This window comes from Ornithodoros turicata, chromosome 2, assembly GCF_037126465.1.
Source record: "Ornithodoros turicata isolate Travis chromosome 2, ASM3712646v1, whole genome shotgun sequence".
Lineage (NCBI taxonomy): Eukaryota > Metazoa > Arthropoda > Arachnida > Ixodida > Argasidae > Ornithodoros > Ornithodoros turicata.
Genome location: NC_088202.1, coordinates 121,705,616 through 121,723,073, shown reverse-complemented (window position 1 = coordinate 121,723,073; position 17,458 = coordinate 121,705,616). Strand labels below are relative to the sequence as shown.

The following is a 17,458-nucleotide window of genomic DNA, read 5'->3' as shown; positions in this document are numbered from 1 at the left end:
AGACTGCTTTGTAAGATCGCAGGGGCACTAAACAAGGATATAACGGCTGCACTTTTTTTAGTAGTGGTAGTAATTAGCTGCTAAAAAGAGCAGGGTGGCTGCCCGAAGGGCGCCTGCAGCTCTATCTCATTTAGGCAGTTTTGAAGTTTATGATATGTGGCTGCTAGTACCGCTTTCTTTTAGGTAGAGACACAGTGCCTTGAGTGCCTTCATGTCTTGTTCCTTTGTAGGCTATCTTCCCATTACTTTGTAATAAGAGAGTGGTCTTTTGTCAAGTGTTTGAAGTGCCTGGGGCAGTCTTTCCCTTGCGTCTTCTTGTTTTGGGCACTGTATAAGTACGTGTAACGTGTCCTGGGGCACTTTGCAGATGTCGCACAGTGTTGAGGCCACAATACTGAGTTGTAATTGGGCGGAGGCAGTATATAGCGCGCAGAGTCGAATCCGGTGAACAGCCGGGTGAAGGCTTCGGTCGATGTCATGTGGAATGATTGCTGTTCGGGCAGATTGGAGTGTATGTGAGACAGGAAATCTGTGTGGCGGAGGGCTTGCTTATAGCTTTTCTTGGACCGTCTGATTGTCGATTTGTGGATGAATGTCTTGGCGTCCGATCTAGTGAAAGGTATTGCCGATAGCTTGGTTTTACGCAGTGCATCCTTTGCTGCCTGGTCAGCTACTTCATTTTCTGGTATTCCGCAGTGGGAAGGTACCGCCCACTGGAGGTGATGGTGTGCCCTTTTCCTACTGCAGATGTGTATGCTTTGTAGCTGCGGTACACCATTTGATCGTCCGTATTCTGTTTGACGATAGTTGCCAGGGTGGCTTTCGAGCCTGAGCAAAGTACCCACTTCTGTGCTGAGGAGCTGTCGATGTGGCGGAGGGCTTTAGTATGGCGTGTAGTTCTGCAGCAGTGGAAGCTGTTGCGTGCGACAGGCGATATCCCTTGGTGAAGCCTTTTATTGTGAAAGCACTCGAGCATGCAGCGTTGCATAGGCACGGATGTAGAGGAGGGGGTCTGACGACCCTCTCAATCTCTATCGTCACATAATGCTTCAGTGGACTCTAGGTTGTACATGTGCACCTTTACGTCCTCATGCCCCGTCCTGCAATGCACCGCCGATAATAGCCGCACGTCCTGTTGACGTCACGCCCTGTTGCGTAGTGATACGCCTTGGATCCAAGAAGGAGGTTGTCCCCACGGATTATGCTTTTTGAATGGAATTTTTTTCTTGGTAAATGCGCAGGCTAGGACTAAATTAGTGACATATTTGGATAATGCGAGTCACGTTCTTTCATGGAGCCTGATAATTGGAGAGCGTGTAGGGGGCTGTCTAGAGCCCCTTTAAACGGGAAACCTTCCCTGCATCTTATCAGCTTCCTCTCTCACGTTGTCTACTTCATGCCCTCTACCTGATCAACTCCAGGCTACGGATACCAGACCTTTATTCATTGTGGTTGGTGTTACAATATAGCTATGACAGTAGTGTCAATACTCTGGAGAAGACACAATCGATTAATTAATTTATGACATCTCCTCGAAGCCACACAAATGTTGATGGAGAATGCTTAAAGATATATGTTAAGAGCATTATGATAAGTTTCCGGAGTTTTCATTTGGCAGTAATGGGGGAGGGGTGGTTATCGGAGTTTTGAACTTGATAATTTTATAGTTCTTCTTGGGAGTTTTCCGGATGTTTAAAGAAAGCTGAATATACACATAGTCCATTACCGGAGTTTATCAGAGAAATGTGAAGTAAGCAACAGAAAATGAAAGCACCAGCAACACTGAGCACTGCTTGTTTTGTTTAGCTCGACGACAGCGCAATGTATATGCATGCTCTATTACATACGTGCACGCGTACTTACGGTAAATTCAAATGCTCATGGTCACACGACGGAATTTACAAATTACAGCGTTGACGCTGACACTTGCAGACACGTTGGAATTCAGGCTGTTCTCCGGCATAGCAGCTGGGTGCTTTCCTTTCCATGTCTTTCTTTGCAAATTGCTCCTACAAACACAAGTGTCGTCTTCGCATCAATATTCGAGTTAGACGTCCTTCGTTACCATCTCTGCAACTTGACTTCTAAGCGAAGACGAAGACCATCAAGGATGCCTGTCACAAGGGTCGCATCCTTCATTGAGTTAGAGTCAAGATGCAGGACAAGGACACAGGATACGATCACACAGCACTCACTCCCACCATCAGCAGCTTCATTAAGAAAGAATTACGAGCTTAAAGGCCTTCAAAGAGACGGTCGCATCCGGAAACCCATTCATGAAACCGATATCACTATGTTCGGCACCGGCCAACAATCAACTTTTTTTTTTCGTCCGAAAAGTGCTTCGATATTAAATGAACGAATTTTAAAGGTAAGCGCCGTTTCCGCAGCCGCAGAGGCTCCGGCTGCGTGACGTCATTCCCTAAGCGGAGGAGTGGGAGGGCGGCGCTCAGAGGAGAAACGCCCCGTCCAGACACCCAGTAACTCTGTGAGATCCCCGCGCGGCCGTGGCATTTCTTTTCTCAAGGTTGCGCCCTCGTTGGTTCTTAGGGAGTGACGTTTTCTCGTTTTTCCAGAGAGGGAATTCCGGCATACTCTCAACATCCGGCGTCTGCACTTATCATGTATTGCATCGAATAACAGTCAAACTACGCCACTACTTCGCGTGGGATTTTCGATAACGTGGTTAGCGGTCTATGACACGATAGTGTCGAAATCGACTGGAACGGATGCGACCGTCCCTTTAAATACTCCCGCTCTCATGCCTTCTACCCTCACCCATATCGGGCTCACACAATCTCACTCGATCACCCAACATCATGCTCAAAGAGCACCAAAAGACCTTGAAGGGGTGCATGCCTTTCGTCACCCAGAAGCACGTAAGAATTTGTGGTTGCACCGCCTTCTTGACAGACGCCGAGGTGATGTACAGGTTTAAGGAAGAAATGCGTAAGAAAGTGTGATAATAGAAACAGTGCTTATTAGAGGAGCAGAAGAGTGAGGAGACACACGCATAAGCACTATCGGTAAAAGAATTTTTAAACCAGTAAAAACATCACTGACACTCTTGAGCTTTTCTTCTTTTCCTGTGTTTATATATATATATATATATATATATATATATATATATATTCAATAAAGATCAGAAGTGGTGACGGTGCTTCTACAGGATAAGGAATAAACAATAATAAACAATCATACGTTAACAATCATACGATCAACAATCATACGTTACAGAAGGCCTCCGCCAACTTCAGTGCGCGGAATTTTACAGACCTCTCGAAACTGACCCTACCCCCGAAATTAGTGCCAATGTAACCAAAGTCCTAACAAGATTAAAAAACGCTAAAAAGATTGACGGGAGCTTGTACCCGTTTTTACTCCCAAAGGACCCTAGGCCTGGTAGATTTTACATGCTCCCCAAGATACATAAGCCGGGTAACCCCGGAAGACCGATTGTTTCCTGTAATGGTACAGCCACTGAGAATCTTTCATCATTCGTGGATCATCTCCTCAAGCCCATCCCGTCTAAATTCGACTCATACGTTAAGGATACCAACCATTTCCTTCAAGATATACGTAAAATAAACATTCCCCCTAACTGTCTGTTAGCAACCCTAGATGTCACTTCCCTGTATACTAACATTCCTCACTCAGATGGAATAGCAGCAGCAGAGCGTGCACTTAACAATCAACCCGATCAGGGTTATGATACCTCTGTCCTCACGGAACTCCTGAATCTGATCCTAACATGCAATAACTTTGAATTCGACGACAAACACTACATACAGGTCAATGGTACAGCAATGGGAACAAAAGTGGCCCCTAACTATGCAAACATCTTTATGGCATCCTTGGAAGAACCGTTCCTCAGAAATTGTGCACTGAAGCCACTCCTATATAAGCGATTCCTAGATGATATATTCATTATTTGGCCCCACTCCGAATGCGACCTTCAGTTGTTTGTTAACGACTTTAACCAAGTACATCCCAGTATTGAATTTACATTCAATTACTCCTGCTCAGCTGTTAATTTTGTGGATGTGGAGGTTAAACTACATAATGGAATCATAACCACCAGTCTGTATCGCAAGCCTACCGACTCCCAACAATATCTATCGTTCCAGAGTTGCCACCCCAGGCACACTAAGCTAGCTATCCCTTATAGTCAAGCGCTGCGTTACCGGAGAATATGTTCTAACGATGATGAACTAGACAATCATCTTGAGAGCCTCGAAGAAACTTTCGCAGATAGAAAATATCCTAATCAGGTCGTAAAAGATGCCATAGCCAGAGCTAGATCAAGCGATCGAGAGAACCTATTCCAAACACAGCCCCGAGCCGATAAGAATTCTTCGGTAAACCTCACTATTAGCTTCAACGGTTATGCCCCGGACGTAAACCGCATACTTAAACGGCACTATGCAATCCTCACCCAATCTGATCGTATGAGTCAGGTGTTTCGGGAACCACCCCGCGTTACTTATCGTCGAGCAAGGAACATCCAAGACAGACTCGTGAACGCCAAGTTAAACAAGTCCTCGGAACACAGCGGTTGTCAACCATGCAACGGACGCAGATGCCAGATCTGTAAATTAATGCAAACTGCTACAAGAGTAGAAAGCACAAATTCTAACTATCGCACAAAAATTAATGGTCTATTTAACTGCAACTCTTCTAACGTCCTTTATCTCCTTCAATGTAATGAGTGCAAGGCCCAATATATCGGTCAAACAGCCACATCCTTCCGAATCCGATTCAACAACCACAGGTCCGACGTATCAAAGAAACCTAATCTGCCAGTGTCTCGACATTTTAGTAAACCCGGCCACTCAATTAACGACATAGCCATTTTCGTTCTGCAATCGGGTTTTCCATCCCAACGCTGTACAGGGTGTCCCAGAAAACGTGTCATTGAATTATAATAAAAAAACTGCGCCACGTAGAATCATGCGGTCAACAGCATTTGTTCTTATTAGGTTTGTGCCACCTCCTAACGTGAATGTCATGTACTCCAAGTTTAATTATGTAAATATTTGCGAACTCAACTCGGAAATTTGCCAAGTAAAGGTCACTTTTTTACCCCACCAATATGAAGAGCGTGCTGAATTCACTCAAATTCATGATAATTGACAGTGATATTCACGAGCTACCCCATCGGAGAAAATAGCCGAATATCATGCTTTTCGGGGCACTGGACCATAACGCGCGATGACTTTTTGAGCGCAATCGCTCTTAGTGCGACGAAAGGAGGTTCCGAAGCCAGCCCACAGAGTGATAGTAGAAAAAGTAACAGTTCCTAAAATTGGAAGAGGGAAAGCATTATCCCAGCGAAAGTCGGACGTGATAAGCTGTGCCTGTTTTATCTCTTTCTGCGATGTCAGGGAGGGCTGGGTTTCCAACCTCCTTTCGTCGGACTGACAAAGATTGCGCTGAAAAATTCATCGTGCGCTATTCTGTGCGACCTCCGTAGAGCATGATGTTCGGCTATTTTTTCCGATGGGATAGCTCCTGAATATCCCTGTCAATTATCATTAATTTGACTAAATTAGACACGCTCTTCACATTGGTGGGGTAAAAAAGTGACATTTACTAGGCAAATTTCCGACTTAAGCTCGCAAAAATTTACATAATTAAACTTAGGTTACACGACATTCACATGAGGAGGTGGCAAAAACCCAGTAAGAACAAATGCCGTTGACCGCATGACTCTAGGTGGTGTAGTTTTTTTTATTATAATGTATGGCCTGAAGGCTGCCTTTTTAGGCCTTTCCTTGGGCGGCTTCGATTTGGTGCCAAAATTCATGTCGACAATCTGACGTCTTATACGACACGTGTTGACGGCGCCCCTTTAGGTTGCTAAATATCAATGCTAGGAGTGTTGTCAACAAGGTGGCGCAGCTGGAGTCAATATTACTTGCGTTGGATCCTGACATTACAGTAGTGACTGAAACTTGGTTGAACGAAAGCATTCAAGATAGCGAGATCTTTCCTGATGGATTCAGCGTTTTCCGCCGTGACCGTGGTTCACGTGGAGGCGGTGTAGCCATACTTGTTAAGGAGTGCTTCTCTGCATCAGTTGTTGAACATGACCACGGGTGCGAGATGGCTTGGGTTGCTGTAAAGAGTCACACCTGTTAGTTTTTGGTGGGAGGATACTACAGGTGCCCTCGAACAAGTACAGATGTACTTCATGAATTGTCCCACTTTCTTGACACGAAATCTAAGGAATTTCCATCTGTGATTTTGGCTGGTGACTTCAACCTCCCGCTAATAGACTGGAAAAACATGTTGCCTGCAGCCGGATGTGAACACTCTCGGCTCTTAACTGATATCGCTTTTGATAACAACTTATCGCAGGTGGTAGATGCTCCCACGCGTAGGACCAATGATGGCGAGTCGTTGATTGACCTCGTTTTCTTATCTTACGCTGCAGCAAATACGCTAATTGATGTGTCGATCGCAGACGGAATATCTGACCACGATGCAGTTGTTTGCACATTGAACATGTCAATTAACTGGGGGACAAATATTGAGACCAACAAATATCGTGATTTCAGCAGGGCAAGTGATACTGATGTTGTGGACATGCTGGAAGAATCTTTTGACCGATTTGTTGTGCTTTGTGAGGATACCGCAGTCTCTGTTGACAAAAGGTGGCTTTTCTTTAAGAATTTGGCGCTGGAGTGCATCGAAAAGTTTGTGCCTTTGCGCACAGTAAAGCGGAAGAAGCGTAATCCTTGGGTAACGCGTGAGATTTTACAGTTGAAACGTAAAATAAATAGGATAGAAAGGTTCCATCCAGGGCACAAAGGCTCACTCCCGGTATTGCGTCAAAAATTGCGTTCACTAGTACGCCGTTCTCGTTTCCACTTCTTTAATGTTACTATGCACAACTTTCTTAAACATAATCCAAGACGGTTCTGGAGTCATCTGGTTAAAAAGGACAATAAGATTAAAGAGATTAAACTCAATGGGGTGGCAGTTGTCGACGGCGCGAGAATCGCGGACGAATTCAACGGGTGGTTTGCCTCTGTGTACACCAACGACGACTGTACAGAACCACCTTTCTCTTCTACCTGCTTTGGTCTGAGCGATGTCGAAGTGTTCACAAAGGGTGTCTTAGATAGGCTCCTCCGGCTGGACACGAAGAAGGCGTGTGGTCCAGACGGGATACCCAATGCTTTTTTACAGCGGTATGCAGAGTGGTGTTCAAAGTTTCTTTGTATCATTTACCAATCCAGTTTAAGTTCGGGTGAAATCCCGTCTGACTGGAAGGTAGCCAAAGTGGTACCAATATTTAAAAGCGGTGATAAATCAAACAGTACTAACTACAGGCCGGTATCACTACTAAGTACTAGTAGCAAAGTTCTGGAACATATTGTCTTTAAACACATAATTAGCGTTTTGGAAGAAAGTGATTTCTTGGTGAAAGAGCAGCACGGCTTTAGGCGAGGTTACTCAACAGTTACGCAACCTGTACACATAGTTCATGACTTTGCCTCTGTTGTAGACAAAGGTGGTCAAACGGACGTTGTGTTTCTAGATCTATCAAAGGCATTCGACAGAGTTTCGCACACTAAGCTGTTGTATAAATTGAAAAACATAATAAGTAATGATCGTATACTGCAATGGTTTCACTCCTATCTTACTAATCGTAAACAGTTCGTGAGTGTTGGTGGAGCCCATTCGCATTCCTTGGCAGTCCTCTCCGGAGTACCACAGGGGTCCGTGCTTGGACCGTTGTTGTTTCTAATTTTTATAAATGACCTCTGCATCGCCATTCCGGGAATCCAGTGTCGTTTCTTTGCTGATGATTGCATTTTGTATTCTAGTATAAACACTACTAACGACCAAGTCAAATTAAACAACTGTCTGCAATCTATTGTTACGTGGTGTGAAATGTGGCAGATGGAGCTCAATGTGAAAAAGTGCGTGTTCATGTGTGTTACAACGAAGAAAACGTCATTGTCCTTTCCGTATAGCATTAACACTACTGTGTTGAGTAAAGTGGAGAACCAAAAATACCTTGGTGTATCAATAGCACATGATAGCATCAAACCTAAGCTGGGCCGAGCATGTTGAACAAGTTGCTACCAAAGCATCCCGTAAACTTTGGTCACTGAGGAGGACGATGCGCCACTGTACGTCTGCAACGAAGCTGACGGCTTACACTACGTTAGTGCGGCCAATTTTAGAGTACGCAGATATTCTTTGGGATCCCTACGTACAGACGCATACTAACATGCTAGAATCTGTGCAGAAAAAAGCCCTTCGATTTATATATAATGCATATGGTCAGCACACATCTTCGACTTCACTCTATGCTAAATCTGGTTTGCCAACCTTGGCTCAACGAAGGAAAATTCGGCGTCTCAAGTTTTTGCACGATATAGTCAGCGGTACTAATGGGCTCAAGTTCTGCGATTACTTAACTTACAATTCGAGCCGATCCACAAGACTGAAACATAGTAAATTAATCCGTGAGTTTCGTTGCAATAAAGATGTGTTTAAATTTTCTTTTTTTCCTCGCACTGTACGAGAATGGAACAAATTGCCCTCTTGTGTTACACAAATTTCATCACCAACCCGGTTTTTACAAGGCCTTGTAGACTAACTTTCTTTCTTGACTTCAGATGTTTAACACTTGACATTTTGCACTGTGTATAGCTGTATGTTGTATGTGTTGTACGTAGTGTACTCACCTCCTCTGCCATGGCCATCAAGAGATGGCCGGCAGTATCTTTCAAATAAATAAATAAATAAATAATTCAGTGACACGTTTTCTGGGACACCCTGTAGAGAACAAAGAGAATCGTTCCTGATCTACAAATTTAAAAGCCAGATTAACGAGGACCCCGGCGTCCTCTCAACAGTTCGCAACCTAAATTCCTAATTCTCTCAGAATACATACACTCTTTTGTATCTCTTTCAGACTCCCCGGTTGGTCACCCCAGGAAATCATTGCCCTCCGGCGAAGAACATGACTGCCTATGATTCATCGTACCCCTTTACCTTTGTTTGACAAAGCACGTGTGCTCCCTCTCTCCTTGTACATATTCCCCTCTCATTCTTTGCAACTGTCTTGCGTCACCATAGTATCCCATTCCTGTTGAAGACAGCGCTGCTGTCGAAACGTCGAATAATACCCCCTCTTAGTTTTTAATAAAGTCCCCCTTTTATTCCTTATCCTGTAGAAGCACCGTCTCCACTTCTGATCTTTATTGAATACCTTTATTTTTCGTGGTCAACCGCATTCGTTTATTTCAACTTATATATATATATATATGGATGGCTGAGGTTAGAAGGGATGAGAGAAGGGTATATTTTTAGGTATGTGTTTTGTTAATAAAACTTCTGAAGCTGGTAATAAGTGCTGCGTGGTCGTCTGGTGTGTCTAGTATCTGCACTCCAACTCCATTGAATATACAATATGTTGCCATGCGAGAAGTACTCATTATATACATAATCTCAAGTCAGGACATAAAAGGAATTCCAAGTAATAGCAGCATATTTTATGTAAAGTCGTCAGTTACAGTTACACTGAAAAGCACTTAGCGCTCCATAGCCACGACCTAGACCTACTTGTCCAAAGTTTATTGTATTTATATATTACTTGTTTTTTATATATTCCCACTGTATATAAACTTTTTGCCCAGTGACGATATATCACTGACGGCAGTGACGATATATCACAATAAGGCAGGAGTTGCAAAAACACTTATTCCAGGATTTCTGAATATCAACTCTTATTTTAGCGTAGTACATACGCAAATCTTTGTATTTCAAAAGCGAGGAAGAAAGCATGGACTGCCACTTACTCCTGTGTATAATTAATGCACAATTCTAACCAAGACAGGGGGGAGGGGGGCAAACATCTTTTCTTCAAATTTATATTAATTTCTACGTTCTTGGTCGCGACGTCACTATGTACAGCGTTATCCTTGAAGAATGGATTCTTCTATTTATTGTATTTTTTGCGGCTACAGCTATTGACCTCTTGTACGGCTAGTAATTGAGCCAGTTGAGATATCGCTTTACCCAACTGCCCTGCTTTGATTCCGACACCGCCTTTTTGGCTAAACTCACCACTACACAAAGGGACACTATCATAGCACCACCGAAGCTATATTTATCGGGAACGTTTCCGAAAATCAACAGTTCAGCCACAAACATGAGCATTACATCTGTTGCCGCTATCACCACTGATACAGGACCTGCGTTCTCCATCTGAAGCGCCTTGATCAAAACCATGTGCTCCAGGAAGCTCAGAACTATAAAGACGATGAACAACACCCGCCCCAGTCCGCAGCGAGGCAAGACGTAAGGCTGGCCGCAAAACGCCATAATAACGCATAGCATTACACCCACCAAGCCGTAAACAAAAAGTGTCACAGAGTAGTGTTCCTCATGAACGTAACGACTCATCAGGAACTTTATGGCACTGAACAGCGTCGCCAGAAGGGAGAATGTGACTCCTTTAAACTTGTCTGAGCTTGGCACAGAGCTTCCAGGAACATTCACCAATGGCACAGGAACTTGTGTGGTCATAACTAGGCCGATCATAGTTAAAATAAGGATGATTGTGTCTGACGCACCGCAGGGCTCTTTGAGGAAAACACGTGCAAGAGCTGTGACGAATACGGGTAGGCTTGCAAGGATGACAGCTACGTCGGACAATGGGATAAGCTTCATTGACCAGAACCTGAAGTAAAGGCCAGCACTGCCGGCAACTGCACGCAAGACGAGAACTGCTCTATTATGTCGCGTGCCAAATGGGTGCTGTCTGCTGCAGATGACCAGTGGAAGGGAGAAGAATAAGATTCCAGAAAGTCTCATACAGACAAGTTGCCCTGTAGGGATGTCGTACAGGACCTTGATAAATATCGATATGACTCCGACGACGACACTGTTAAGAAGGGCATACAGCATGCCCGTAAGGAAGTTTATGTGTGTTTGGAAAAGTACGATGGCAGATTCTGTGTACTTCGCATTCAGTTCTGGCGTTGTAAGTCCAGTCGATGGAGTCATTGCGCACGAAGAACATTCACTGAGCGGGTCGTTGTCTTGCGACAGGATTACAGACCGAAGGCTTCGTTGGCTCTTCACAGCACCCGGAGGAGTACTTGGAGGTGAATTTAAAACGAAAGCGCTGCGTTGGTCAAATGCCATTCTACAGACCTGCTGCTCAATTGCCACTACACTTCTTTAGTGGTCACATGGGCTCGAATGTTTTCACTGGCTGCCACAGCCTTCTTGTGCCATCGAAATTGTGTCACGCTTATCGGAGGCACTGGGACTATCCTGCTGGCAGCCCTTCTGACCTTGTTCGCCAAGCTTGAAGTACTTCATTATCTCCGGGAGCAATTCCTAGCGTTCGTACATTCCTGGCACATTTACCAGAAGCGATGAACTTCCAGGACTGTCTACCGGAGCAGGAACATCAAGGCGATTGTGGGCGCAGGGAACCGGTCTCAGACATCATCTATTGCGTCAACTTCATCGTCGTCGTCTTTACGCTATGTTCTGCTATACAAGAGGTCTCCGTGTTATACTGTAGACTGGGCTATTTTGATTAGAGCACGAGCATTAGACCAAAAACTGGCAATTCCTGTGTTCAATAAATGTATAGATAACATTAATTTCTATCGAAGGTCCAATATTGAATGCAGAAGAAGCCGAAACGTTGTGTTTCTTTTCCTCTAAACTAAAAGGCTACGGGAAAATCTTTGCAGTCCGTTTGGGTACAACAGGACACTCCATTTGGAATACTTAAGCAAATGGAAAAATCAACTCCGTTTCCCACTTGGCCCTTCCCCTAACCCTGCTCCTTCTCACGAGGGAGAAAATATAACGCAATGGGCCTGTGCGCAATCCTCCGATGGGCCTGTTTAATCAGGAGGAAGAAAGACGTAGTGGGAATCTCGTGGCATGATGGCGGGGTGCTTCTCGTCAAATGTCAGATTGGCCATCTGTAGTCGCTCTTCGGTCCTCATTACTTCATTTTCATCCAGAAATGGTCTGTGCTCTTCATAAAATAATAATTCTTGAGCGACTTTCCCTCTTTAAGGATCCGATACTCTTCTGGAAATGATGTGACCTGTACATATCAGATCCACTATGTCTTCGCCTTTGCTATTTCTTCCTTAATTGCCTTCCAGAATAGTGTGGGGTTGTCAAGAGGGGCCTTTCTGAAGTTGTTAGGCCGTTACCTTGCTTTTGTTGAGTTTCGTGATAAAGTACTATTGCAGGAAAAAGGACTATGTATCGGTTCGGGCCATAGCCCCCCTCCTAAGTAATATCTATTTGGCGAACACTTTTTTTTTATTCCGTGTTAGTGCCGGGAAGCAACTGTGGCTATGAGCGGCGTACAGACGTGGACAGATGGAGAGAGGACAGCAGGAAGGAGTGCGGGACAGGGGGGTTAGTATGCGTCCTTGGCCGACGTCAGGGGGAACTGTGCCGACATTCGTCTAGAAAGTAGTCTTCAGAAAACCCAGGGAAAACCTCAGACAGCACAGGCGATGTCAGGATGCGAACCCGTGTCACCTCCCAGTCTCGGTGTGGAAAGCGATCATCCTAACCACTATGCCACGGGAGCTGGTTTGGCGAACACTGATAGGATAATCAATGAACTCATGATGTCCCCACCACGCTGAAAGTTCTTTAAAGTTTTAAGGTATGTGGATGATTTTTGAGTTCTGTGGGAGGACTCGCTCTATAAGGAACACGTGTTGGATGTGTTTGTCAAGAGTGACGCGAACCTTGTTTACACAGTGGAATCTCCGGGTAAAAATGGTCTATAATTCTTGAACATCAGGCTCTCTAAGGGGAGTAGCCATCTGTGCACATTGTGCATTTTTCCTCAAACTAGCCAGGTTAATTAAGAATGGCATAGCGCTGGGCTGCTTGAAGACTGTGTGGAGTAGATCCTGTCACTTCAACAGCAGCTACAACAATAAAATCAGCAGACTTCTTTCTGCGGGTTTCCCTGTGACAGTTTCGGCTTTTGGGCACCATTGTGAGAAGAATGCTCAAAGAGAGGATTTGGGGGGTGCCTAGGCGGTGTACTGTGGAAACTGAGACTAGTTGTTGGTCTTCTGGAACATGAAATAGAAAATTGTGCCCCAAAGTACTCCGTAATACTGAGCCGATACTGAGGAAAAGTCTATCTTGCGCTTGGCCATGGGCGTCGACAGGATTTCGTGGCGAGGGAAGTGGAGTGGGAGGGGGGGGGGCAGTACCAGAAACGGTGGGGTCGGAGTGGGGAGGAAGAAGACCAGTAAAGACAACAAACTGGGGGGGGGGGGGACGATTGCTGTTCAGTGTACATGTACATCATTCCTAACTGTTACACGGCATAACACGCTGCCTGCGATGTTTATTTTAAGATAACAACAGTCTGGCCTGTCTTTGAAACAATGCCCCATTTTACGGATCTCTATTTATTTATTTATTTACGATGATACCTCAAGGGCCCAAAGGGCGTTACATGAGGAAGGGAACACTATGTATATACAAGTGAAAGATAAATGTCGGCGAATTGAAACAGTGTGAAGTAACAATAACCCAGCAACACATGCGCGATAATAGTATCTTGTATGACGAATTTCCTCAGTGTACCACAGAGAACAAGAGCGCAAGTGTTAACTTGCATCACTGTTACCAAATTAATATTCTTATAATCTTTGTGTGTTGACCATTACAATTCATGTCACGTTCTGCTTGCTCCTTTTCTTTACTTGCGCGCCTGTGGTGCCGTTCCCTCCTCCGTTATGTAGTACCCTTTGGGTCTTTAACGTATGACAAAAAAAAAGTAAAAGAAATAACATGTACAAAGGAAAAGGTAAGGTAAAAAAGAAAAACAATGTTACAAACACAAGTAATTGGCGAGTGCGTTGTTGAACTGTTCATAGTTAGTAATAGTGACGACCGCGTGGGGAAGTGAATTCCATTCGACAATAGTGCATGGAAAGAACGATTGTAAGTATCGCTGTGATGAACATGGGAGACGATTAACTTTCAAAGCATGGTCAAGTCTTGGGGAGATGTATGTGGCTGGGCATAAGAAATGGGGTCGTATCAGTTCTAAATGGAAAAACTTGAAGAAAAGACTACGACGCAGATATTTACGACGTACATTGAGGTCTGGCAGTCCAAGTGAGAGTTTTTGGGCGGTAATACTGGACGGGAAAGAGAAATAATTAGAAATAAAACGAGTTGCCCTGTTCTGTAGCGATTCAATTAAGTTAACTTGGGTTATAGTGGGGATCCCAAATTGCAGAAGCATATTCTAATTTAGGCCTTATTAGCGTGATATATGCCTGGTGTTTAACCGACGGTGGAGCACATTTCAGGTTTCTACGTAAGTATCCAAACAGACGGTTCGCCTCGTTCGTGATTGCATTAATATGGTTAGCCCAAGAAGCGTATACGAAAAGGGGAGTCAAGTCCTGTAGATCACATAAACAAAATACAGAAACCGACACTGAAGATTTTCGTTTAAGTTTAATTTGTACAAGCTTTCGCGTGGAGGTCCACGCTTCCTCAGGTAGGACCTGAGGTACCTGAGGAAGCGTGGACCTCCACGCGAAAGCTTGTACAAATTAAACTTAACAGAAATCTTCAGTGTCGGTTTCTGTATTTTTTTTATATGGTTAGCCCAAGAAAGATTAGAACAGAAGTGTAAGCCAAGGTACTTGTATGAATCGCTTCGCACAACTGAACAGGAACCCAGATGATATGAACGAAGCGAACGTTGTTTAGCACGTGAGAAGGTAAGGTGTGAACCTTTGGTAGGATTTATAGACAGAGACCAGGTTTCAAACCAAGAATTAATAGTGTCCAAGTCACGTTGTAAGATGAGTCTCTCTTCACTAGCAGAAATGGCACGGTAATTTACACAATCATCAGCAAAGAGTCTAACTGTAGATGAGATGTTATTATGAAGGTCATTAATAAAGATAAGAAAGAGCAGAGGTCCCAGAACATAGCCTTGAGGGACACCAGGGGAAACTGGGAGAAGTGAAGAAAGAGAATCATTAATCAATGTAGCCTGCAAACGTCCAGTCAAGTAATTCCTAATCCATGTAAACACTTTGGGATCTAGATTGAGGTTGGATAGCTTGGAAATTAGGCGTGAATGACAGAGTCAAAGGCCTTAGTAATATATAGAAAAATGGCGTCAGTGTCTATGTTACGGTCGGTACTAGAATATACGAGGGCGGTTCCATAAGTTTCCGGCCCGAAGTAGAAAATGCGCGCGAATTTGAAAATGCGATTAAGGACGCGAGGCGCCATCTGTTGGAGGGCCGGAGCACCACCCTCAACCCTCTCCATGCTTTTGTCGGTTGGAGAGCGGCATTTCAAACAGCCAGGGTGCACTCTTCAGTTAAAATTGAAAAAGTCGAGTACCGCGCTGTGATAAAATTCTTGACAAAAGAGGGACTTTCGCCTAAAGCAATTAAAGCGCGACTGGACAGCGTGTACAGGGAAGCCTCTCCGTCGTACACAACGGTAAAAGACTGGGCTAAGCAGTTTCGACTGGGGAGAGAGTCCATTGAAGATGATCCACGCGATGGTCGTCCAGTGGAAGTGGTGACACAAGAAAATTTGTCTCTTGTCGAGGAGGAAGTGCTGAGCAACAGGCGTCTGAAGGTGAAGGAAATCTCAGAAAGGCTGGGGCTTTCCAAAACAACCGTTTTTCGCATCATCGGTGAGGGCCTTCACATGAAAAAGGTTAGTGCGAGATGGGTGCCACGACTTCTCTCGTCAGTTCAAAAGCACCAGCGCGTCGTCTGTGCCAAAGAGTTCTTGGAGCTCTGTCAAGAGAACGAATAAGAAATATCGAAGTCAATTGTCACAGGGGATGAGACTATGGTGCTCTATTATGATCCCCTTTCGAAAAAGGAGTCGATGGAATGGCGCAAACCAGGAGAAGCACCCCCAAGAAAAGCCAAGGTCACACAATCAACAAAGAAGATCGTGGCAACAATATTTTGGGATTGTCACGGGATCCTCCTCATCGACTTCAAAGAGAGGAACACCACAGTGAATGCGACTTATTATGCTTCACTCCTGCACCGACTGCGAGACGCCATCAAGGAAAAGAGGCTCGGCAGGTTGAGTCGAGGTGCCCGGTTGCTCCAGGACAATGCCCCTTTCCACACGGCTTCTGTTGCCATGGCTGCACTGAAGGAGTGCGGCTTCGAAGAAATTCACCACCCACCCCACTGTCCAGACTTGGCACCGAGTGACTATACTTCCTGTTCTCAGACTTGAAGAGGGACCTCAGAGGACGGAGATTTCAAAACAATAGTGAGGTGCAAGAGGCAGTTTTCCAGCATTTTGCGGACAAAACTTCCGACTATTTTTTCAAGTGTATAAGAATGCTGGTTGAAAGGTGTCAAAAGTTCGTCGAAGTTAAGGGTGACTATGTCGAAAAGTGATACACTTGTTTCGTCTCTATGACTATTCAAAGTTGGTCGGGCCGAAAACTTATGGAACCACCCTCGTAAGTCATGTACGAATGAGGCGAGCTGTGTGCCACAAGACAGGTTCTTGCGGAAACCGTGTTGAAGGGGATAGAAAAAGTTGTTGTACTCTAGGTGGTCTATCTTTGTACTGGTGGTACCCCATTCATCATCATTAATTTATCTGTTGCTTATATGCTGGTGGTGGTAGTTCGAAACGTCTCCTGCGCAGGCGACTAGGGTTTTGCATTAGCAGTGCCCACTGTTCATCAGAGGACAGAAGTAGCGTACGAAGAGGTGCCTGCATCGCAAATTCTTGGACAAACTTTCTCCGCAAACTTTCTCACTCTTTCATTTTCGATTTTATCTTTGTCCAAGACGTTTATTATAGATCTCCACCGAAGTATGTCTTGATCATCTTAACAAAATAATGGGATATGGTCCCGCAACTCCTAACAACACCTAATTCAAAGAAATTCAAGAGAACACCTAATTCAAGAGAAGAAGAAGAGAAGACCTGTCGCCCAGCGATTCACGTGCGCGCACTGCGACTGCAGCCATCTAACGGAGGACCGCCAGACCAAAGAAATTGCTGCAGTAACGGCGTCCTTAGCTGAGCGGCGCTAGGTGTATCGCATGGATGCTACGCCAGGACGCTAACTAGGACACGCCTAGCTTTTCATTGGCTTGCACGATATCGTCTGATATCGTAATACACTCAGCTTGGGAAGCCATCAAGTAGCGAGGCACGCCCAGGGTCAGTGATTCATCCAGAACCCCCTAAACCCCAAAAAAGTTTGGTAACACCCCCAAACTTTTTTTCCAGTGCACCTTATATGGGGAGGGGGGGGGGGGAGGTTGATATTTCGGCTGTAATGACATGTCGGAAATGATACGTTGAGCTGTTATGACGTGTTGCGTACACACGCATTTAATTTGTTAAACGCAATTCAATTCTTGATTTCAGCTTTCCATTTCAGTGTTCG

General features: G+C 44.7%; 1 protein-coding gene and 1 long non-coding RNA gene across 2 annotated transcripts in view; one reads left to right on the top strand and one right to left on the bottom strand.

Moving 5' to 3' along the window:
• Positions 1-9,317, top strand: part of LOC135384003 (uncharacterized) — a 75,707-nt gene extending 66,390 nt beyond the window's left edge. Inside the window, exon 3 of the long non-coding RNA XR_010420200.1 lies at positions 8,936-9,317. This is a non-coding gene — a long non-coding RNA (uncharacterized LOC135384003). The remainder of the gene's footprint in view (positions 1-8,935) is intronic.
• Positions 9,318-9,952: 635 nt separating this feature from the next.
• On the bottom strand, positions 9,953-11,492 carry LOC135384001 (solute carrier family 35 member G1-like). Its single transcript, XM_064613266.1, has one exon. It carries the CDS (start codon positions 11,170-11,172, stop codon positions 10,009-10,011), a length of 1,164 nt encoding a protein of 387 aa, XP_064469336.1. The 5' UTR covers positions 11,173-11,492; the 3' UTR covers positions 9,953-10,008.
• Positions 11,493-17,458: the final 5,966 nt, after the last annotated feature.

Bases quoted from the DNA above. Each gene is read 5' to 3' on its own strand.
- LOC135384001 (XM_064613266.1), bottom strand. From the start codon at position 11,172: ATGGCATTTGACCAACGCAGCGCTTTCGTTTTAAATTCACCTCCAAGT.